Raw genomic sequence first — 16,507 nt, 5'->3', positions numbered from 1 at the left:
GGTCCTGAGAACCGAGGTTGAGAACCACTGCACTAATCGCACTATTCGCCCATCAGAATAATTTTTTGTCTATTTGTTTTAAAAAGACATCTACTGTACATCACGGATCAAAGCAGGGTCTAATGTTATAACATAGCAAGTATTCGGGAGCTAAAAACACAAAGAATATTTCAGTAATTTTGCTGATATTTCAATGGCAAATTCTGGGAAATCCTTGAAAGGGTGGTTTCCTGATGGTAGATGCATTTGGCGTGGCACAGTTAATGTTGTTATTGCGCCTCCCTCCTTACACAATTGTACAGAGGGGGGCAGGGCCGCAATTACAATTGACTGCTAAGTGGGTGGGATCAGCGAGGTAGGTCTTTGCTGCACACTGTGACTACCATGCCCCTTGAGCACATGGCATCATGCTGAAGTAGCAGAGTCACAAGTGCCAGGAAGTACAGCACTGATGATACTGGGTGTTGTAAGGGCTGCAGTGTCCATGAATGGAGAATCCAAATGGACACTCCAGTGGCACTGCAGTATCACTTCTAGCTGCAGAGTGCAGTTCCCCGGACTCTACTATCAAGATGCACACACTGTGGACGAATGGAGGTTTCGTCCACATGGCTTTGCACTGCGGCACCACTCACAAACTCATTGTTCCGGATCAGCTGGCAGATATTCTGGAGTCTTCAGAATATCAAGCTTACAATCTATAGGGTTATAGGATGGATACATATGGGGAGGAATATTTCATGGCAGTCCCACCAGATTTACAACGGTCCTGATGGGATGCAATTAGAGATATGGATATTGGCAGAGCTGTTAAGGGTAGTGGCAGAAGACAACTTATGCCAAAGTATGTCCACATTAACAATAAATTCAAATATGAATTGCCGTAAAAATAAAACTACAATTAGGAATGTCATAGCTGTAATGGGGATGAAGAAAACTCTAAGTGCTGCAGTCAGCAGTTTCTTTCAAATTCAACTAATTTATTAAAAGTATATCTGTCACCAGGAAGGAACACTTTTATGTTACCCAAAGCACAAGCCACATAAAATGCAAGCCAGTCGTTCCAGAAAACCTTACAGTACTTTCTAATTGATTTGTCAGACTTTGTTTCTGTGCCACCAATTCATCTCGAATGTCAGTGGTCTTGTATATAAATTAGATGGAGACACACTGAGCAAGTAATCTAGCACTCATATGATTTATCTATTGAAGCGATTAAAAAAAATCCTGGATTTCTATAAATGTGTACAGAGAGACTGTGAGTAAGTTCAGTGCCTGCTACACACCAGTTATAAGGCAGCACCATTGTTGTTTTTCCAGGTAAAACCTTGAATTTACAGAGCTCTATACACAATTTCCTGTACCCACTTCTATTTGTATCTCTCCTTCTATGAACTGTAGATAGAAGTACTTTATTTTCTGACTTGATTTATGATTGGAGAAGCGCAGCAGGTTTTAGCGTGGTGGCACTTGATTTGATCATGGAGCTGTGCCGAATCTCCATCTGTAGCTCTTCTTTAACAAACTGATCTACGCCATGCTCTTATAGAGTCTGGGGAACTACAAAACTGGAACACAGACACTGATTACCTGGTCTAGTATTGCTGTGGCTGAGCAATGACAACAGCCATTTCTGCCAATGCAGACTCAGAAAGTTGGAACAAAGTCATGCTCTCATGTGATAGACATTCAAATGAATGGAGAGATTTATCAAAACCTCTAAAAAGTGAAGTGTAAATGTGGCCATACACTAGTGGCGGATTTCACCCTATTCCGATGGATCAGGCTGATAAATCGGGCAAATTGCATGCGTTTTAGATCCGCTCCGTTCCGATGCGCGATCCCGTGCACATCAGTCCGGAACCCCTGAATTGCATGTGCTTCACATAGGATCTGTCGGATCGGACAGCCTCCAGCAGCACTTGCTGGGATCCCATGCTATATATTACATGAAAAAGGATCACATGCCATATAGGGCATGCGGTCCTGCCACCTGGGAAGGTCAAGGAGGATCTGCTGGCTCTACACTGCTGCAAGAAGTCGCAGCAGTGTATGGCAACTTTAAGGCTGTCCGTAACAACCAATAGGATTCTAGTCATCATTTATCTTATTTATTTATTAACCGTTTCTTATATAGCGCACACATATTCTATGAAATTATAGTTATAAACGAATATTGAGCAACAACGCCATACATCCTTTTTAGGTTGATATATCTCCCCCTAACACTTTGCCAACTGAATAGCTTTGTTTTGAAAGGAACATCTGCTTCTGAATGTTGTTCCCAGAGTTTAACCGAGGGGAAGGAGCCGATCTGTAAGCAACTTATTAGAGAAGACTGCAATGAGTATCCAGAACTCAAACCTTACCATTTCCCAAAGCAATACCTCTAACTGTAGTTGCCTACTCCCTAGGGTGGGTGTGGATATCGAATCATTTCAACGTCCCCGATCTACATCGGAATGTGGACATGGTCTGAACATCAACAATTGACATTCACATTGTGTGCCATGACATAATGAGGTCGATTCGGATGTTTTTTATGCCAACTGCTGCTGGGCATCTTTAGGTATGGGTCTCTCTGATCTATTCAATTGTTGCACCAATCAGAGACCAATTAGCTGCAGCAGTCACATTTTTCCACACAGCACATGAAGACGCGAGGAAAAAATGTGTTCAAAAGTCAGTAAAATGTGGACAGAGCGGTCAGGTGCCTTAACTACTAATGTGCATCTGATCAAGCACCTGGTATAGAATAGATCAGGTAGATGCGAATTCCTATAAAGCAGGGGGTGCAAGAAACAATAAAATCACCCCAATGTCAACATGTTCATGTTATACATGACCATGATACGGTGTTACCCGAACCAAAAGGTATCGCTAACAGCAACCTAGCTGTAACACTCAAATCTTCACAATGTAGACATCTTGTAAATGTCAATATTATGTAATATGTCAATATTATTAGTACTGTATGTCACTTAAGTAACTACATACCCTCGGGGAATGTCCGGGAGACTCCAAAACTTTGGGGAGATTTCCCAGACACCAGATAAAGTAAGCCAGTCTCCCAGATCTGACCATTTTCTAGTAAAGTGCATGGTTCAGGGACTAGAAATGTAGAGATTAATTCAGGCCTGTTAGCAAGGCTGCAAGTTTTGCAGATGGACAAATCCATGCTACAATGCAGGGAGGTTCACTTACAATTTGGCACTTGATGTGCCATTTTTACATGCAATAAATTGCATGCAATATCCCCCTGGGGAGCTGCAGCATGGGCTGGGGGCGGTCAGCGGCGGCTGGGAGCTTGTAGCGGTATTTGCCGGGCGGTGGAGCAGGAAGCGCTGCTGAATTTGCTGAATCATATTTTGAAAAGGCTAGCCGGACCCTGATTGGCTGAATTCTCTCAGTCTTTTCAAAATATTTTTTTTGCTTATTCAGCAACGCTTCCTGTCTGCAAAATACCGCTACAAGCTCCCAGCCGCCTCTGCCCGCCCCACGGACCTCGCCGACCCGCTGGCACACACCTACGGATCGGACAGGCACATCACAGGTGCTAAAAAGCACTCGCGATGTGCCACTGATGGGTCCGATCCGATAGATTTAATGTGCAGCCCGTCCGACCTCCCCACTCCGACCCGATGCGCACTGGACAGCGCATCGGGTTGGACGGGATGTCAAATGCATCCGATTTCTCGACCCGATCCATGCGGATCGGGCAAAATCGACCCAATTCTATCAAGTGTTTGGGCACCTTTAGATTTAGGTGGGGTTCGTTGAAACTGAAATAAAAATGAGTAGAGTAAAAAATAAAGCAGTCATTATTTACCCCGCACAGAAACAAAATAACTCCCCCAAATGTAATTCCATCTGCCCCACCTGCAGTGTAACATGGATTTGTCCATCTTCAAAAATTGCAGCCGTGCATGGGAAAAAGATAAACCCCTAGCTGTTAATGACTATTATGTGTATGTTTTTCTTCTTAAATGGAAGGATAGTCAAACCTCAAACAACAGCAACAATAGCATCCACTGGGGACAATTGTCTGCCCCAGGTGTCTTTATCAATCAACACAAAGTAACTACTGCCTCTTCAAATATGATGAACCCACCTGCAGGGGTGGTTGTGCTGACTCCGGGTAGGGCGATATCAATGCTTAGAGCAGTGGTTCCCAGACTCAAGTACCCCTAACCCTTCAAATGTTTTTGTTTTCTGAATAAAGACGGTTGTCAGGAATTGTATTTGAGGGGAGAAGTTACATAAAAGCCAGCTTCTCTCATTAGAACTTAAACATGTCAGTCTTAAGTTCCGGCACTGAATTATGCCCTGTGCACATGAGGTGATGGGAGCAGTGTGCTGAGCGATCTAGTTGAGCATGAATCGCTCAGCACGGATTGCTGAGCACACAGCGCTGCACAGAGCACTTAGAAATGGTGCTGTGATCGCCCTATGAGTATGGTCCATTAGGGTTGGTACACAAGATCTGGGGACAATTTAGAACAACCCGCTTTTCATTCTCCAACATACAGTTTCCATACTTGTATTTATCCACTCACCGATTAATAAGATACATAATGTGACTGCACTATATTTAGTACAAATAAACTTACGGTGTCCCAGTCATAATGTACAAGATTGGGCCTTAGCTTAATTTCAAATAGTGAAACAAAGTCAGTCAGGAAAACAGTGGAGCACGTTGTAAACAATAACTGCTTTACTGACGTTACTGGGTCAGTATACATAGGGGTTATTTCATCAATTATATGTTCTACGAACGTCTGACCTTGAAGCAAAATGGCTGCATGATGCTAAGCCTGTGCATAGAAATGTAATAGAATGTCAGAGGCAAAAGGTGATATCTTTCACATCATTACCATCCAAATGCACAGCGTAATGAAAGGAGAACGGTTGTCCAGGAACGCACGAACTACATTATCCAAAATACAATACAGGCTCATGCAGAATTCTATCCGAAACTTGTATTTGAAGTAAAAATGCATATACAAAATGAGGATTTAAAAATATTTAAGATGATTGAATGGGTCTTCTAAAAAATAATCATAACAATGTTTTGCAGAGGCCATAATGAAATGATAAAAAAAATCCTGTTATTCATAACAACAAATCAAACTTTATTATTCTTCTGTGCAGTTAAGAAAATGAAAGCAAACATTTGATTTGCTGCTATAAAGTTACAGCTCCTTTTATCTGTCTATCGGCAATCATAAATATTTTCCATGGTGTTAGTATTAGCATATAAAGGCTATAGCCCCGTACACACGGGGGAGATATATTGCTAGCAATATATGGCTGAGCAATATATTGCTCAGTTTCTCCTTTTCATCAGCGACCAGAGATGGTCGGCGATGAAAGGGAACCTCTGCCGGCGGTGCCGCAGAGGTAATCAGCTGGTCGCAGGAGCAAGCTCCTGTGACCAGCGATTAGAAGGGGGCTGAAAACGGGAGCGCGCACACTCCAATCACTGGCAATATGGTCGCCTGCGACCATATTTCCAGCGATTTCAGCCCCTATCGCCCCTGTGTGTACACAGCTTATGTATACCGCAATGACCATGTTCATCGTCCATATCTAGGTGGTTTTCATTTTGATTTCCATCACTGTATTTTATTGGCTAATTTTCATTAAAATAAAATGCAATAGGTTTTATTGAATACATCAGTGCTAGAAGAACAGGTGAAATAACAACAAATCCGTTATTACCTTGCAGTAGCCTGACATAATGTTGATTACTTGCTATGAGCAAATCATTGGGTCATTTCTATTCTACCGCTGTCAGTAGAGCGGGTTACATGAAAAATATAGTTCATAGGGATCGAAAATTGTTTTGTGGGTGCCCAAACAAAATGGATGCTACCCGGATCAATTGAATTATTGGGAGGACTGTCATTTGCAATTTTAATATTTCTAGATACCTACCAGTGTTAAGAATGCCGGCATGTGTACGTGATAAGTGGTCAGGATGTAGCATACCAACAACGCAATGTGTAGTGTATCCTCTCTGGAATAACTAAGTACATCAAATGAATTTATTCCTTGTGATAATGACTTCCTACCAGCGCCACACTCACTGCCAATATAACCCTTGCAGTCATTTCCAAAAGTAGAACTTAATATCAATGGAGCAACAATCAATTGTTGTTCTTACTAACCACAGCAACAAATAACAATAGCATACAAGTCATACACTGCCCCACAGTAACTGGAGTCATGTGTGTGCGATTCCAGAACAGATAGATACCTTTGTGGAGTTTGTACGTTCTCCCCATGTTTGCATGGGTTTCCTCAAGGTAATTCTGTTTTATACCACACTTCAAAACTATACTGTACTGAATCTGGTGGCTAACTGGAATGTGTGTGTTTGTGTGATGTTTAGACTGTAAGCTTCAATGAAAAGGGACGGTCGGGGATGGTAAATATTCTCTGTACATCGCTGCATACTTGGTGACAATATATAAATTAATGATAATATTTTACCAATCACATTACAGACATATGTTTAAAATGTATTGAATCTATACAAAACCGATTGCTAAACATTCAACACTTTCCAGTAGTAATGGCATACTAATGATTGACCCAGGCCAATCTATAAGCCATGACCTGATGGGTGATGAGGATGGCTTGAGAGGTGAGAAATACCAAGTAAAACTTATTCTGGTTAATGAGACGTTTGCTAATGAGGCTTTGTAGGAAGTAGGAACAAATAATAAATCTGAACACATTGCATGCAACAAAATAAAGAAACTGGCCTAACAGATATACCAAGATGATGGTGTGTGTCTTGCTACTGTATCCAGCAGAGTGTCAGGAAAACAGTGGCATGCATGATGTGGACACCTGACTGCAATACAAAATGCCAATGGTGCATTGTCCAATAACACAGATCCGTCACTGATGGCAGTGCTAGGTGCTAGATCTCCATCCCTGAAGAAGCATGGTCCAGTATTATTAAACAGAGGAATCCAGGGAGCTACATCACAGTGTTCTTCAATGACCTCCACACAAGGTGACACTAAGCAGGGAAGCACACACACAGCCTGCCATGTACAGAAAACCTTGCCTCCAGCTCATCTGCCACATAACTGCGTACAAAGTGACTGGAGCCATAATAAAGACCTGAAATATGATGCTGTGTGATTCTTTTCAAGAACATGTATACAATGTGAGCGCTAGGTAACAAGACAGCACTTCCAATGCTATCCTTTACCAAATCTCCAGCAGATTCCCTTGATCACAGCACAGGGTTTCATTCTAGGGAGAAAATAATTGCAGGGATAGTAGCAATAGTACAGGTCAAGCTCATACACACTGTGACGTCATCTCTGTAACTGATGTCATCTGAGGTACCACAAACTGCAATATATTCTGCAGAGCTATATATATATACACCAAGCAGTAAGAGAATCCTGCCAAGTCCATTGTACAGATTCTCTATCTCTGCACTGCAGTAACTTACTGGCTTTCTCAGCTGGGAGCCACATTTTGTTAGTCAGTCCCCAAATACTTGTGTCATCCCTGATATGCCATCACTGATAATGACAAGACACTGTCCCTTTAACATGAAGCAGGCAGCACACATTTTCTAATGTAGCTGCACAGCAGCTGCCCCTGCACACAGTCCCTGCAGATCTGCTAAGAGGCGGGCATGCAGTCAGGCACGAAAGTGCTCTGCCAGCGGGGCTGCTAGATGAGCCACACACAACGTTACCTGGTAGCTGAGGGCACACTCGGGCTCATTGCTCCCTGCAGGCATGGCTGACGCGCTGTGCCCGGAGACGCTGTGGGGATGCAGCTTCTCCTGGATGCAGATATCAGATGTGCTATTCTCCTTATTCCCGTCTCCCATGGAATAGGAAGGGATGTCTCAGTCACAGTTCCTGCTGTAGCCTCTCATCCTATCTGCAGGCAGCAGCACCCAGGCAGTGCACGGGGGTTATAGCACACGGCGCTGCGGGCTCCCGGCTGGGATGAGCGGGATGCGCACGAATGGGGGCTTGCAGCTGCAGCTGAGACGAGATGTGACATAGGGAAAGAGAGAATCTTTGCGAGCCAACGCTGCAAGAGGAGGAAAGAGGCATGTCAGGGGCTGGGTGCAATGGAAGCCACACCCGCCCCGCCTAATTGGCTTACATTATAGCTCGCTTAAGCCTTGTTATCATGCCTCACAATATGGATATGTGATACCTATTGCTAAAGGGTCACCAAATGTTCATATCATTGGAGCTACAGCTCCAGGCCCAATCTCCAAATAGGCCCATTTTGTAGCTGAGGGCCAGGGCTTTCCATCGAGCGTCGCTAGCCCCCCGGGAACCGGAAATACCGCAAGGCAAAACTGGAACATTTTCCCCATAGGATAACATGGGACCCGCTAATTCGGACCCCCACCCAGTTCCAACGGCATCACAGAAGCTCAAGGTTGATTGCAGTCTAACACAAATCGCTGGGCCTTCAATCTGATACCAGCCTGGTCCATATGGGTTCATTGGTTCTAGAGATATTGGGTAAACAGATTTTTTATTTTCTGAAATGAAATTTTATGGCTGTTCATGTTGTTTGAGGACAGATTTCTCTCGAACCAAACGGCCCAGTTTCACAGGACCAAAATCATTTGAAAATCATTCGAAGCCCACATGTAAATGGGTCAGTTGGTTCCGAAGATATAGCTGGTTGTTTAAAGGGAGGGGGGTACTTTTCTCTCCTCCTCCTACCAGAAAATGAAGGGACTAGACTGGTGTAAAAGGGGCCAGCCCGGGTAAATCCCTGCATTTTCTGGTGTGAAAGGGGTATTATTTCAAATAGCCGGGAACTGCATTGCTTTGAATACAGCCGGTCAGCCCCCGGTTCTCTGCCCGGCTGTCAATGGCTGTCATTTCTACCCAGCGGTGGCTGTCCCCCAGTTACTGCAAGCATGTATTCCCCCTTGGCAATGAGCATGAAATCCCACATGCCAATGAGCATGTAACCCCTGGCAATGAGCATATAGGTAAGTAGCACTTATGTAGCATAATTTTTGGTACTTGTTTCCTAGCACGGCTCCCCCGATTTCCATCGCAGCGCATCGCATTGCATGCAATATAGCGGCATGCGAAGCATGCGATGCGATGCAATGCGATTTTCAATTGTACAAGCACCCTGACGGGTGCTTACAATGTTAAATGCACCCCCATTGTCAACTCCACCCCCACTATCAACGCCAACCCGAAGCGTGGCGAGTGCAGCGAGCACGCGAGGGGTGGCGGTACGCGTCCTCCGACCTTTTCATACCCCCACTATCCACGTCGGCGTGGAGTTGATTTTAGATAGTTTGGCGAGTGCGAAGCTTGGCGAGGGGACGCGGATTACTTAACATGTATTCCGCTGCGCTCGCCTCGCTGCGCTCGCCACACTATCTAAAATCAACTCCACGCCGACGTGGTTAGTGGGGGTATGAAAAAGGTCGGAGGACGCGTAACGCCGCCACTTGCGGGCTCGCTGTGCTCGCCACGCTTCGGGTTGCCGTTGATAGTGGGGGTGGCGTGGACAATGGGGGTGTATTTAACATTGTAAGCACCCGTCAGGGTTGTACAATTAAAAATCGCATCACATGCCATTTGCTGGCATGCGATAGTAAATTGTACATTCAGGGTCATTTTCCCGAATATCGCATTGCATCGCATATCATCACATACCTTATGGCATGGTATGCGATGGGCGCCGTGCTAGGAAACAAGTACCTAATTTTTCATAGGCATTATGGTGTTTGGCATAATACATAATGGACATTATGGTGTGTGGCTTAACATGTAATGGGCATTATGGTGTAATATTTAATGCGAGCCTTTGGCGCGCAATGCCCCTGTTTATGAAGCATATTGTGCATTATTGCTCAATCTGTTTTGTATAGTGTGAATTTTGGCTCAATCCATGTGGCAAAATGTGAATTTTGCCTTAATCTGTGTGGCATAATGTCAATTTTGACTCAATCCGTGTGCCATAGTGTGAATTTTGGCTCAGTCAGTGTGAATTTTTGCTCGTTCCATGTGGCATAATGTGTAAGAAGTACAGTATAAGGGGGTTACTATTGTGTTGCATGATTTGTATAAGGGGTATATGTAGGGTTACCACCTAGTCCCTTTAATTCCAGACACATGTTAATTACACAGGTTCTGTGGCAGTTTAAAATCAGGTGAAGTGGAGTCTTGAAGTCAGCCAGCCACAGAACCTGTGTAATTAATATGTGTCCGGAATTAAAGGGACTAGGTGGTAACCCTAGGTATATGGTGTGGTAAACTTAGGTTACCAGATAAAAGGTGCTGAAATATTGTCTACCAAGTTTTGGCTTTCAGTGTTTATTTTTATGAATGGAGTGCCGCCTCACCCCACAAGTATCTTAGGACATAGGCATTATGCGGGTGCACCTTTGGAGGGCAACCGCCAATATATCTCCCTGCATTTTTCCTATGCCAGCCCCACCTTTTCCAGGCATATATAATTAGTTGAAAGTATTTACATAAATAGAGACACACCCAGGAGCAGACCACATAAACACTGGTCACGCCCCTTACATTATTAGATGCTGGCCACAACCCCTATTATTGCGCATAATAGGCCCTTGATCATTTTCAGCTCCAGGCCCATTTAGACCTTAATCTGGCACTGTGTAAGGGTATGCATTACACTAATTGGGGGTCAATGTTGACAGTGAAAAACTCATGTCGACCTGTTCATGTGTTGACCATTTTCATGTTAACTTTTTGCTGGTGTCAACCTGTTGTCCATGTTGGGGTTAATAGAACCTGACATTGGGTTATTCAGTTTGCCTCGATAATGATTCTCCCGAAACAAACTTTCTGAGGGTCAGTATTGGGCTGTCCAATTGAAGCTGGAGAAAATGTGAACTACCTATACATATAAATGGAAATGTTTATCTATATTTATTCACATTACAGTTGGAAAAAACAGGGGGCTGTTTTTGGTATACCTGCGCACAGATTCTATTGGTGTGTCCCTAGGACTAGCGGCTGCACTTATAACGGGTGACTATGTCCGTCGTGGGTTACAATATAGGAATTTGGTTGTAGTGCTGCGCTCTGTCACTAAGATTCTACAAATGGGTAAAATAAATGATTTTATTGTGCAAAAAAACTGTATATAACAATTGCTCTTTTGGACATTGTTATTGAAAAGAGCAATTGTTATATACAGTTTTTTTGCACAATAAAATCATTTATTTTACCCATTTGTAGAATCTTAGTGACAGAGCGCAGCACTACAACCAAATTCCTATATTTATTCACATATATGGGAGTAAGAACACAAAATCGTGAGAAAAAAAAACAATCAAGATTCCAATGTGGGGCTCAATCTAATGATCTCCTGTTTACCAAACCTTGCACTAGGTACACAACACCACAGCTTCTGGCTCTCTAAATGAGCGGTGTTGTGTCTAGGGCCGCCGAGAGGGCAGGTACAGTTTAACCGGGCCTGTCAGGGGGCCCAGGTCCGGACACACAGGTTTTTTTAATATGGTGGCGAGTGCGCTGGGTCTGAGTGCGCCGGAGTCAGCTGTTTAGTGGCGGTGGGCAGGCGTGGGGGCGGCAGCATCACAGAGGTCCTTCTGAGCAGCCTTCTGCTCTCCAACTGCAGGGCCTACTGAGAGCCCACCAGGTGACTCCGGAGTTTACGGAGACGGGAGGGTACTTAGGGTAGATAGTCCCTGGGTGCCGGGAGGGGCTGGGACAGAGAGAGGCCACCTCCCCTGGGAGTACCGCCCGCTCCCCACATCCCCTTCCCAGTCGCCGCCAGCATCAGCAGGTGCCAGTGCCATGTCTCCAGCCCAGCAGTCCCAGACCTAGTTCCCCACCCATGTCCAGGTGGACACTGTGTTCCAAGGTGGGTGGCTGGGTGCTCTGTGTCTGCTGCCTCCCTGCATGCTTTTGGGGCTGAGATCCAACTCTGGAAGTTAGCATGTAACCCCTGGCAATTATGTACTGTAACTCCAAGGCAACAAGCATATTAACTCCTGGCAAAGCATGTAACCCTTTGCAGAACATGTATCTCCCTGGCAACAAGCATGTTAACCCCTGGCAGAGCATGTAACCCCTGGCAGAGCAGGTTAACCCCATGGCAACGAGCATGTTAACCCCTGGCAGAAAATGTTAACCACTGGCAGAGCATGTTGTTCTCTTGGCAGCCCTGGTTGTGTCGTACGACTTGTACCTATGGACTTCTTATGACCCCTCTCGCTTGTACAGAAAACAATTGCTAAAGTACATTTATACTTGTGAATAAGATTCGTTGCTGATCATAATTATTTACCACCATAAGTTCCATCATGATTCCTCAATTTTTAAAATGTTATTATTATTGCTTCTCTATATTTTAAACTGTGATCCACCTACACATTGTGCTTTATCCGTTATGCTTTGGATATTATCAAACCTAATAAAATGCACCCGCATACTCAGAGCCGACCCTGGCCAATTTTATGCCCTAGGCAAGATTTTGGATGGGCACCCCTAGCACCGCCGCTACAATGCGGCGATGCGTACACACAAGTAGGGAGACGCAGGGTGATAGGGAGGATGTAGTTTGATGTAGGGGGTGGTAGGGAGGGAGTAGGGAGATGCAAGGTGCTAGGGAGGGCGTAGTGAGATGCAGGGCAGTAGGGAGGGTGTAGTGTGACACAGGCAGGCCACCTCACGTACTTAGGCCACGCCCCCAAAATGTTTAGAGGAAGGTGAAAGAAAACTCTAAAAACTCTAAACTCAGCAGCAGTAGCAGCATACACCTACAGCATGTGCTGTGCTGACAGTAGGCTCAGCATGAGCTCACACGCTGTCAGCGAGACACTCATGCTGAGCCTGCTGTCAGCCCAGCACATGCTGTAGAAGTGTGTGCTGCTGTTGCTACCTGGGAGGGACGGAGGGGGAAGGGAGGGGTCGGACCAGGGCCCCTGCAGGGCCCCTCCAGCAAGCCTGGGCCAGGGTAATTAGTACCCGCTCCCCCCCCCCCCTCTCGGCTGCCCTGGACACAGGGCGCTAGGGAGGGCGTAGTTATATGCAGGGCAGTAGGGAGGGCACAGTGAGAAACAGGGCGCTAGGGAGGGTGTAGTGAGATGCAGGGTGCTAGGGAGGGCACAGTGAGATGCAGGGCGCAATATTACCATATGGGAACATATAGCGTTTCATGGATGTTCCCAAGAGAACGCTGGGCGTTCTCATGGTATTAAGGCTGTGATGCGGGTGCAGGCAGCTAACATCACCATTGGCGGGAGATCCCTGGGACCTTGGCCCTTATTCTGATCGGTGCGGTCGGAGCCGATTATGCGGCCAGGACCGTGCGTGCGAAACCCCGCCTTCCATACGGATCGCCAACTCCGTCCGTATGCGGTAAGAAGCTGTCCGAACGGACCGCATGTGTATTTTTCACGGAATACGCCTCCTCCATCTAAGGGAACCTCCCCCATCATTCGATGGTCGCAGACCATCGAATGCAGGACCGAGTGCTCCACCAGCACCCGCAACCTCAGACCACACAGACATTTTTCCATGCAAAAGCAGAGATCTGGGCGGGCAGCTGACATCCGGCTATGTCATATGTCCGCCCCCTACACGTGCGTCACGGCCGCATTACCATACGTACGCCCAGCGTTTTCATGGGAACTCCCATGAATCGCGGGGCGTATGCATATGGTAATGAGCCCAAATAGCCCTTCACGCCCCTCTCCACCCCCTGTTCGGAGTGTTCACATATCATGCGGAATTTCGCCGTACGCCCCGCTCGCACATGCGCAGAGACGCCTCTGCACATGCGCAGACACAAAACATCGGCGGGCCGAACGCACGCGGATATATACGCACCGATCAGAATAAGGGCCCTTATGACAAGAATCGTGTCATTGTAGCCCTGCCCACCGCTGTGCAGTGCCAGCAATACCAGCATTGCATGAAAGGGGTATGGCCATGATGACGTGATTGTGCTGGCCATACCCCCAAATAGTGTGTTTTCCTCATAGCTCTGCCCCTGCCCTGCCCCTTTCACATCATGGTGGCGGTCCCTACCCCCTGTCTGATGGAGCTGGCTGCTCTCTCCTGATTTCTCAGACCGATCTGTCGGAATTGGATGAAAAGTATGGTTACCTTAATTCATAAAGGCTATGGAAGATGAAACTGCACCTCTACAATCTCTATACTATAAATACATTTGAATTGACAAAATTGTATGGTTGGGAACATGACAAATCACAAATCTAAAAACAAAGTGAGGTCTTCAAGGCCAGGCATGAAATTAAAGGAATAAGTAAGAAGTTGTACGTGCAAAGTCTGCCCTCTGCCTTTCCCATTATTACAGTACCTTACTTTGTTCTGTTACTTCCATAGAGCTGATAACTGTCATCTGTATCAGATGATAACTTCTATATAATGTATAGGCCCGAGTACTGCTTAGGTTTTGGTTGCTAGGAGATTGGCAGCATCAGTAGGTCACCTGCAGTGGGTGTCACATGTTCTGATCTAAGCTGCACCTGGTATGTTATGATTCCTTCTCTGCTCATATGTTTTTAGGGGACATGGATTTGCCATTAATGAAGAACAGGAATAACCAGGGGGGTAAATGTATGAATGGTCATTATAGGGGAGCAGCAGTTTCAGCACCGCTATATGAAGGAGGAGACGTGTGCTCAGTCACGGGCGCCCCTATCATTATCGACATTACTATCTACGTTGCTATTTTTCTTGGTTACTACTTTGTGTATTTTGTCATACTGTATTATTTTTTAAAATAAGTAATAAAGATTGATCATTTTAAATTGTAAATACAGTCAAACCTATAAAAGTGGGGCCTGATTAGTGGGAAATCTCTATTACTGGGAGTAAATGTGAGGTCCCAATAATTTTGCACAAAAAAAATTCTGTCATACCTCTTTCACATCGTAAATGCCGGGTCGCATCCGGGATATGAACATGGGTCCGTCCCAGGAGCTAACCGGCATTTGCAAGGTTTCATTCCCCATAATGACCTGGCAATAAGCCGGGTCGATGATATCAGATGGGGGCATCCTGGGTCTACCCAAGATTAACCAAGTTCAGAATGCCGGGTTGCTGGACCCAAGAAATACAAAAAAGGCCTGTTCACATCGCACAGAGACCTGGGTTGACCTGGTAACAGCCCGGGATCAACCCGGGTTATATTTGCAATGTGAAAGGGGTATCAGTGAGACTGTCAAACCTCAATAACTGAGACAATTGCTGTTATAGGGCCTAATGCACTAAGCTTTAAAAAGTGATAAAATGGAGAGTGATAAACAGCCAGCAAATCAAGGGCTGGATGCACTAAATGAAAAATGCAGTTAAAACCCTGTTATCTGGGTTTTTACTGCATTTTGATATGCAGGAAAACCCGCATGCAGGGTTTTTGCTGCGGGAGTATAACCCCATAGAAGCCTATTGGCTTCCTATCTTGACCCACGCCGCCCTGCACCAAACCCCACCGCCCAACAATGATGCACGACGTCCCCCTTCCTCATCTGAGTCCAAGCAGTGACCTCCTCTTCCCTAGCCCCTACATCCCCTTCTGGGTGCAGGGAGGAGGAGACGGCAGCAGTATTAGCCAGGTAAGGGAGGAGGGGGAGTCACTGGGGAGCCGCCGGGGACCCGCTGCCACATCGCCAGTGCAATGCAAAGGGCAGCTCTTAACACAAGAGCTGTCCTTTGTAATAATAATCCCATATGTTAGTGCGGTGGAGAGGGACTGCGGATGATAGTACATAGCGCCATTTCACAGACTGTGCTTGAAAAAATGTCACACAGGAGCTGATTGGTTGGTTGTTTATCACTCTCCATTTTAAGACTTTTTGAAGCTTAGTGCATCTAGCCCATAATCTCTCTGGCCTAGCGATATGGGGTGTGACCTATTTCTGTGAGTCCACGCCCCCATTTTCGCTGCTGTTGGGGGCATGGCTAGTGACTCACGGAGCTGCTGGCTCAGAATAGACGCTGCTGGGGGGCTGGTGAGATAGTGACAAGGGGGTGACATGGGGACAAATATATGATTTGGGGCAGTTTTTCATGTAAACTGCTTCTAAAGCCCTTTAATGGATTTAGGAGACCCTTATTTACATTATTTTAGTAAAAATAATTTTAATAAACATGCTGTTCCATAAAATCCCACTTGACTAGTAATCCTTATTGCGTTACAAAAATATAATGCTAAGTTTTGTCCTTTTTTCTAAAAAGGAAATTGAAGATTGCGGCTGTAGTGACAAAGGAAGAGATTATTCCATATAACTGTTGTGTACTGATAAAGATGTCCTCCGAGACCATTGGAATAAAGTGAGTGAATCTAGATAAACTATATCTTCAGCAACATTTATTTAAGCTATGTCAACCGTAGCATATTGGTTTTTCTTATTCTGTCAACTGAAATTTTTCTGCATCTGGAAAAGGCAATTTGTGTATCTTGCTGTTTAAATATTGTCCAACTGTCCCCAGTGTTACAAAGAGAGGGA

General features: G+C 45.4%; 1 protein-coding gene and 1 long non-coding RNA gene across 4 annotated transcripts in view; one reads left to right on the top strand and one right to left on the bottom strand.

The window, feature by feature from the left end:
- Nucleotides 1–8,092, bottom strand: part of LOC146057790 (electroneutral sodium bicarbonate exchanger 1) — a 170,104-nt gene extending 162,012 nt beyond the window's left edge. Inside the window, exon 1 of the mRNA XM_083169467.1 lies at nt 7,730–8,092. Within this exon, the coding sequence (XP_083025593.1) occupies nt 7,730–7,867 (138 nt within the window). The 5' untranslated portion in view covers nt 7,868–8,092. The remainder of the gene's footprint in view (nt 1–7,729) is intronic.
- LOC146057791 (uncharacterized) overlaps nt 7,671–16,507 on the top strand; it is a 45,173-nt gene continuing 36,336 nt past the window's right edge. For all 3 annotated transcript variants that reach the window (XR_014469776.1, XR_014469775.1, XR_014469777.1), the window contains exons 1-2: nt 7,671–8,522; nt 16,236–16,331. This is a non-coding gene — a long non-coding RNA (uncharacterized LOC146057791). The remainder of the gene's footprint in view (nt 8,523–16,235; nt 16,332–16,507) is intronic.

Source organism: Crinia signifera, chromosome 2 (assembly GCF_055691185.1).
Source record: "Crinia signifera chromosome 2, ASM5569118v1, whole genome shotgun sequence".
Classification (NCBI taxonomy): domain Eukaryota; kingdom Metazoa; phylum Chordata; class Amphibia; order Anura; family Myobatrachidae; genus Crinia; species Crinia signifera.
The sequence above is the reverse complement of the archived record's forward strand: the minus strand, read 5'-3'. Positions and strand labels throughout refer to the sequence as shown.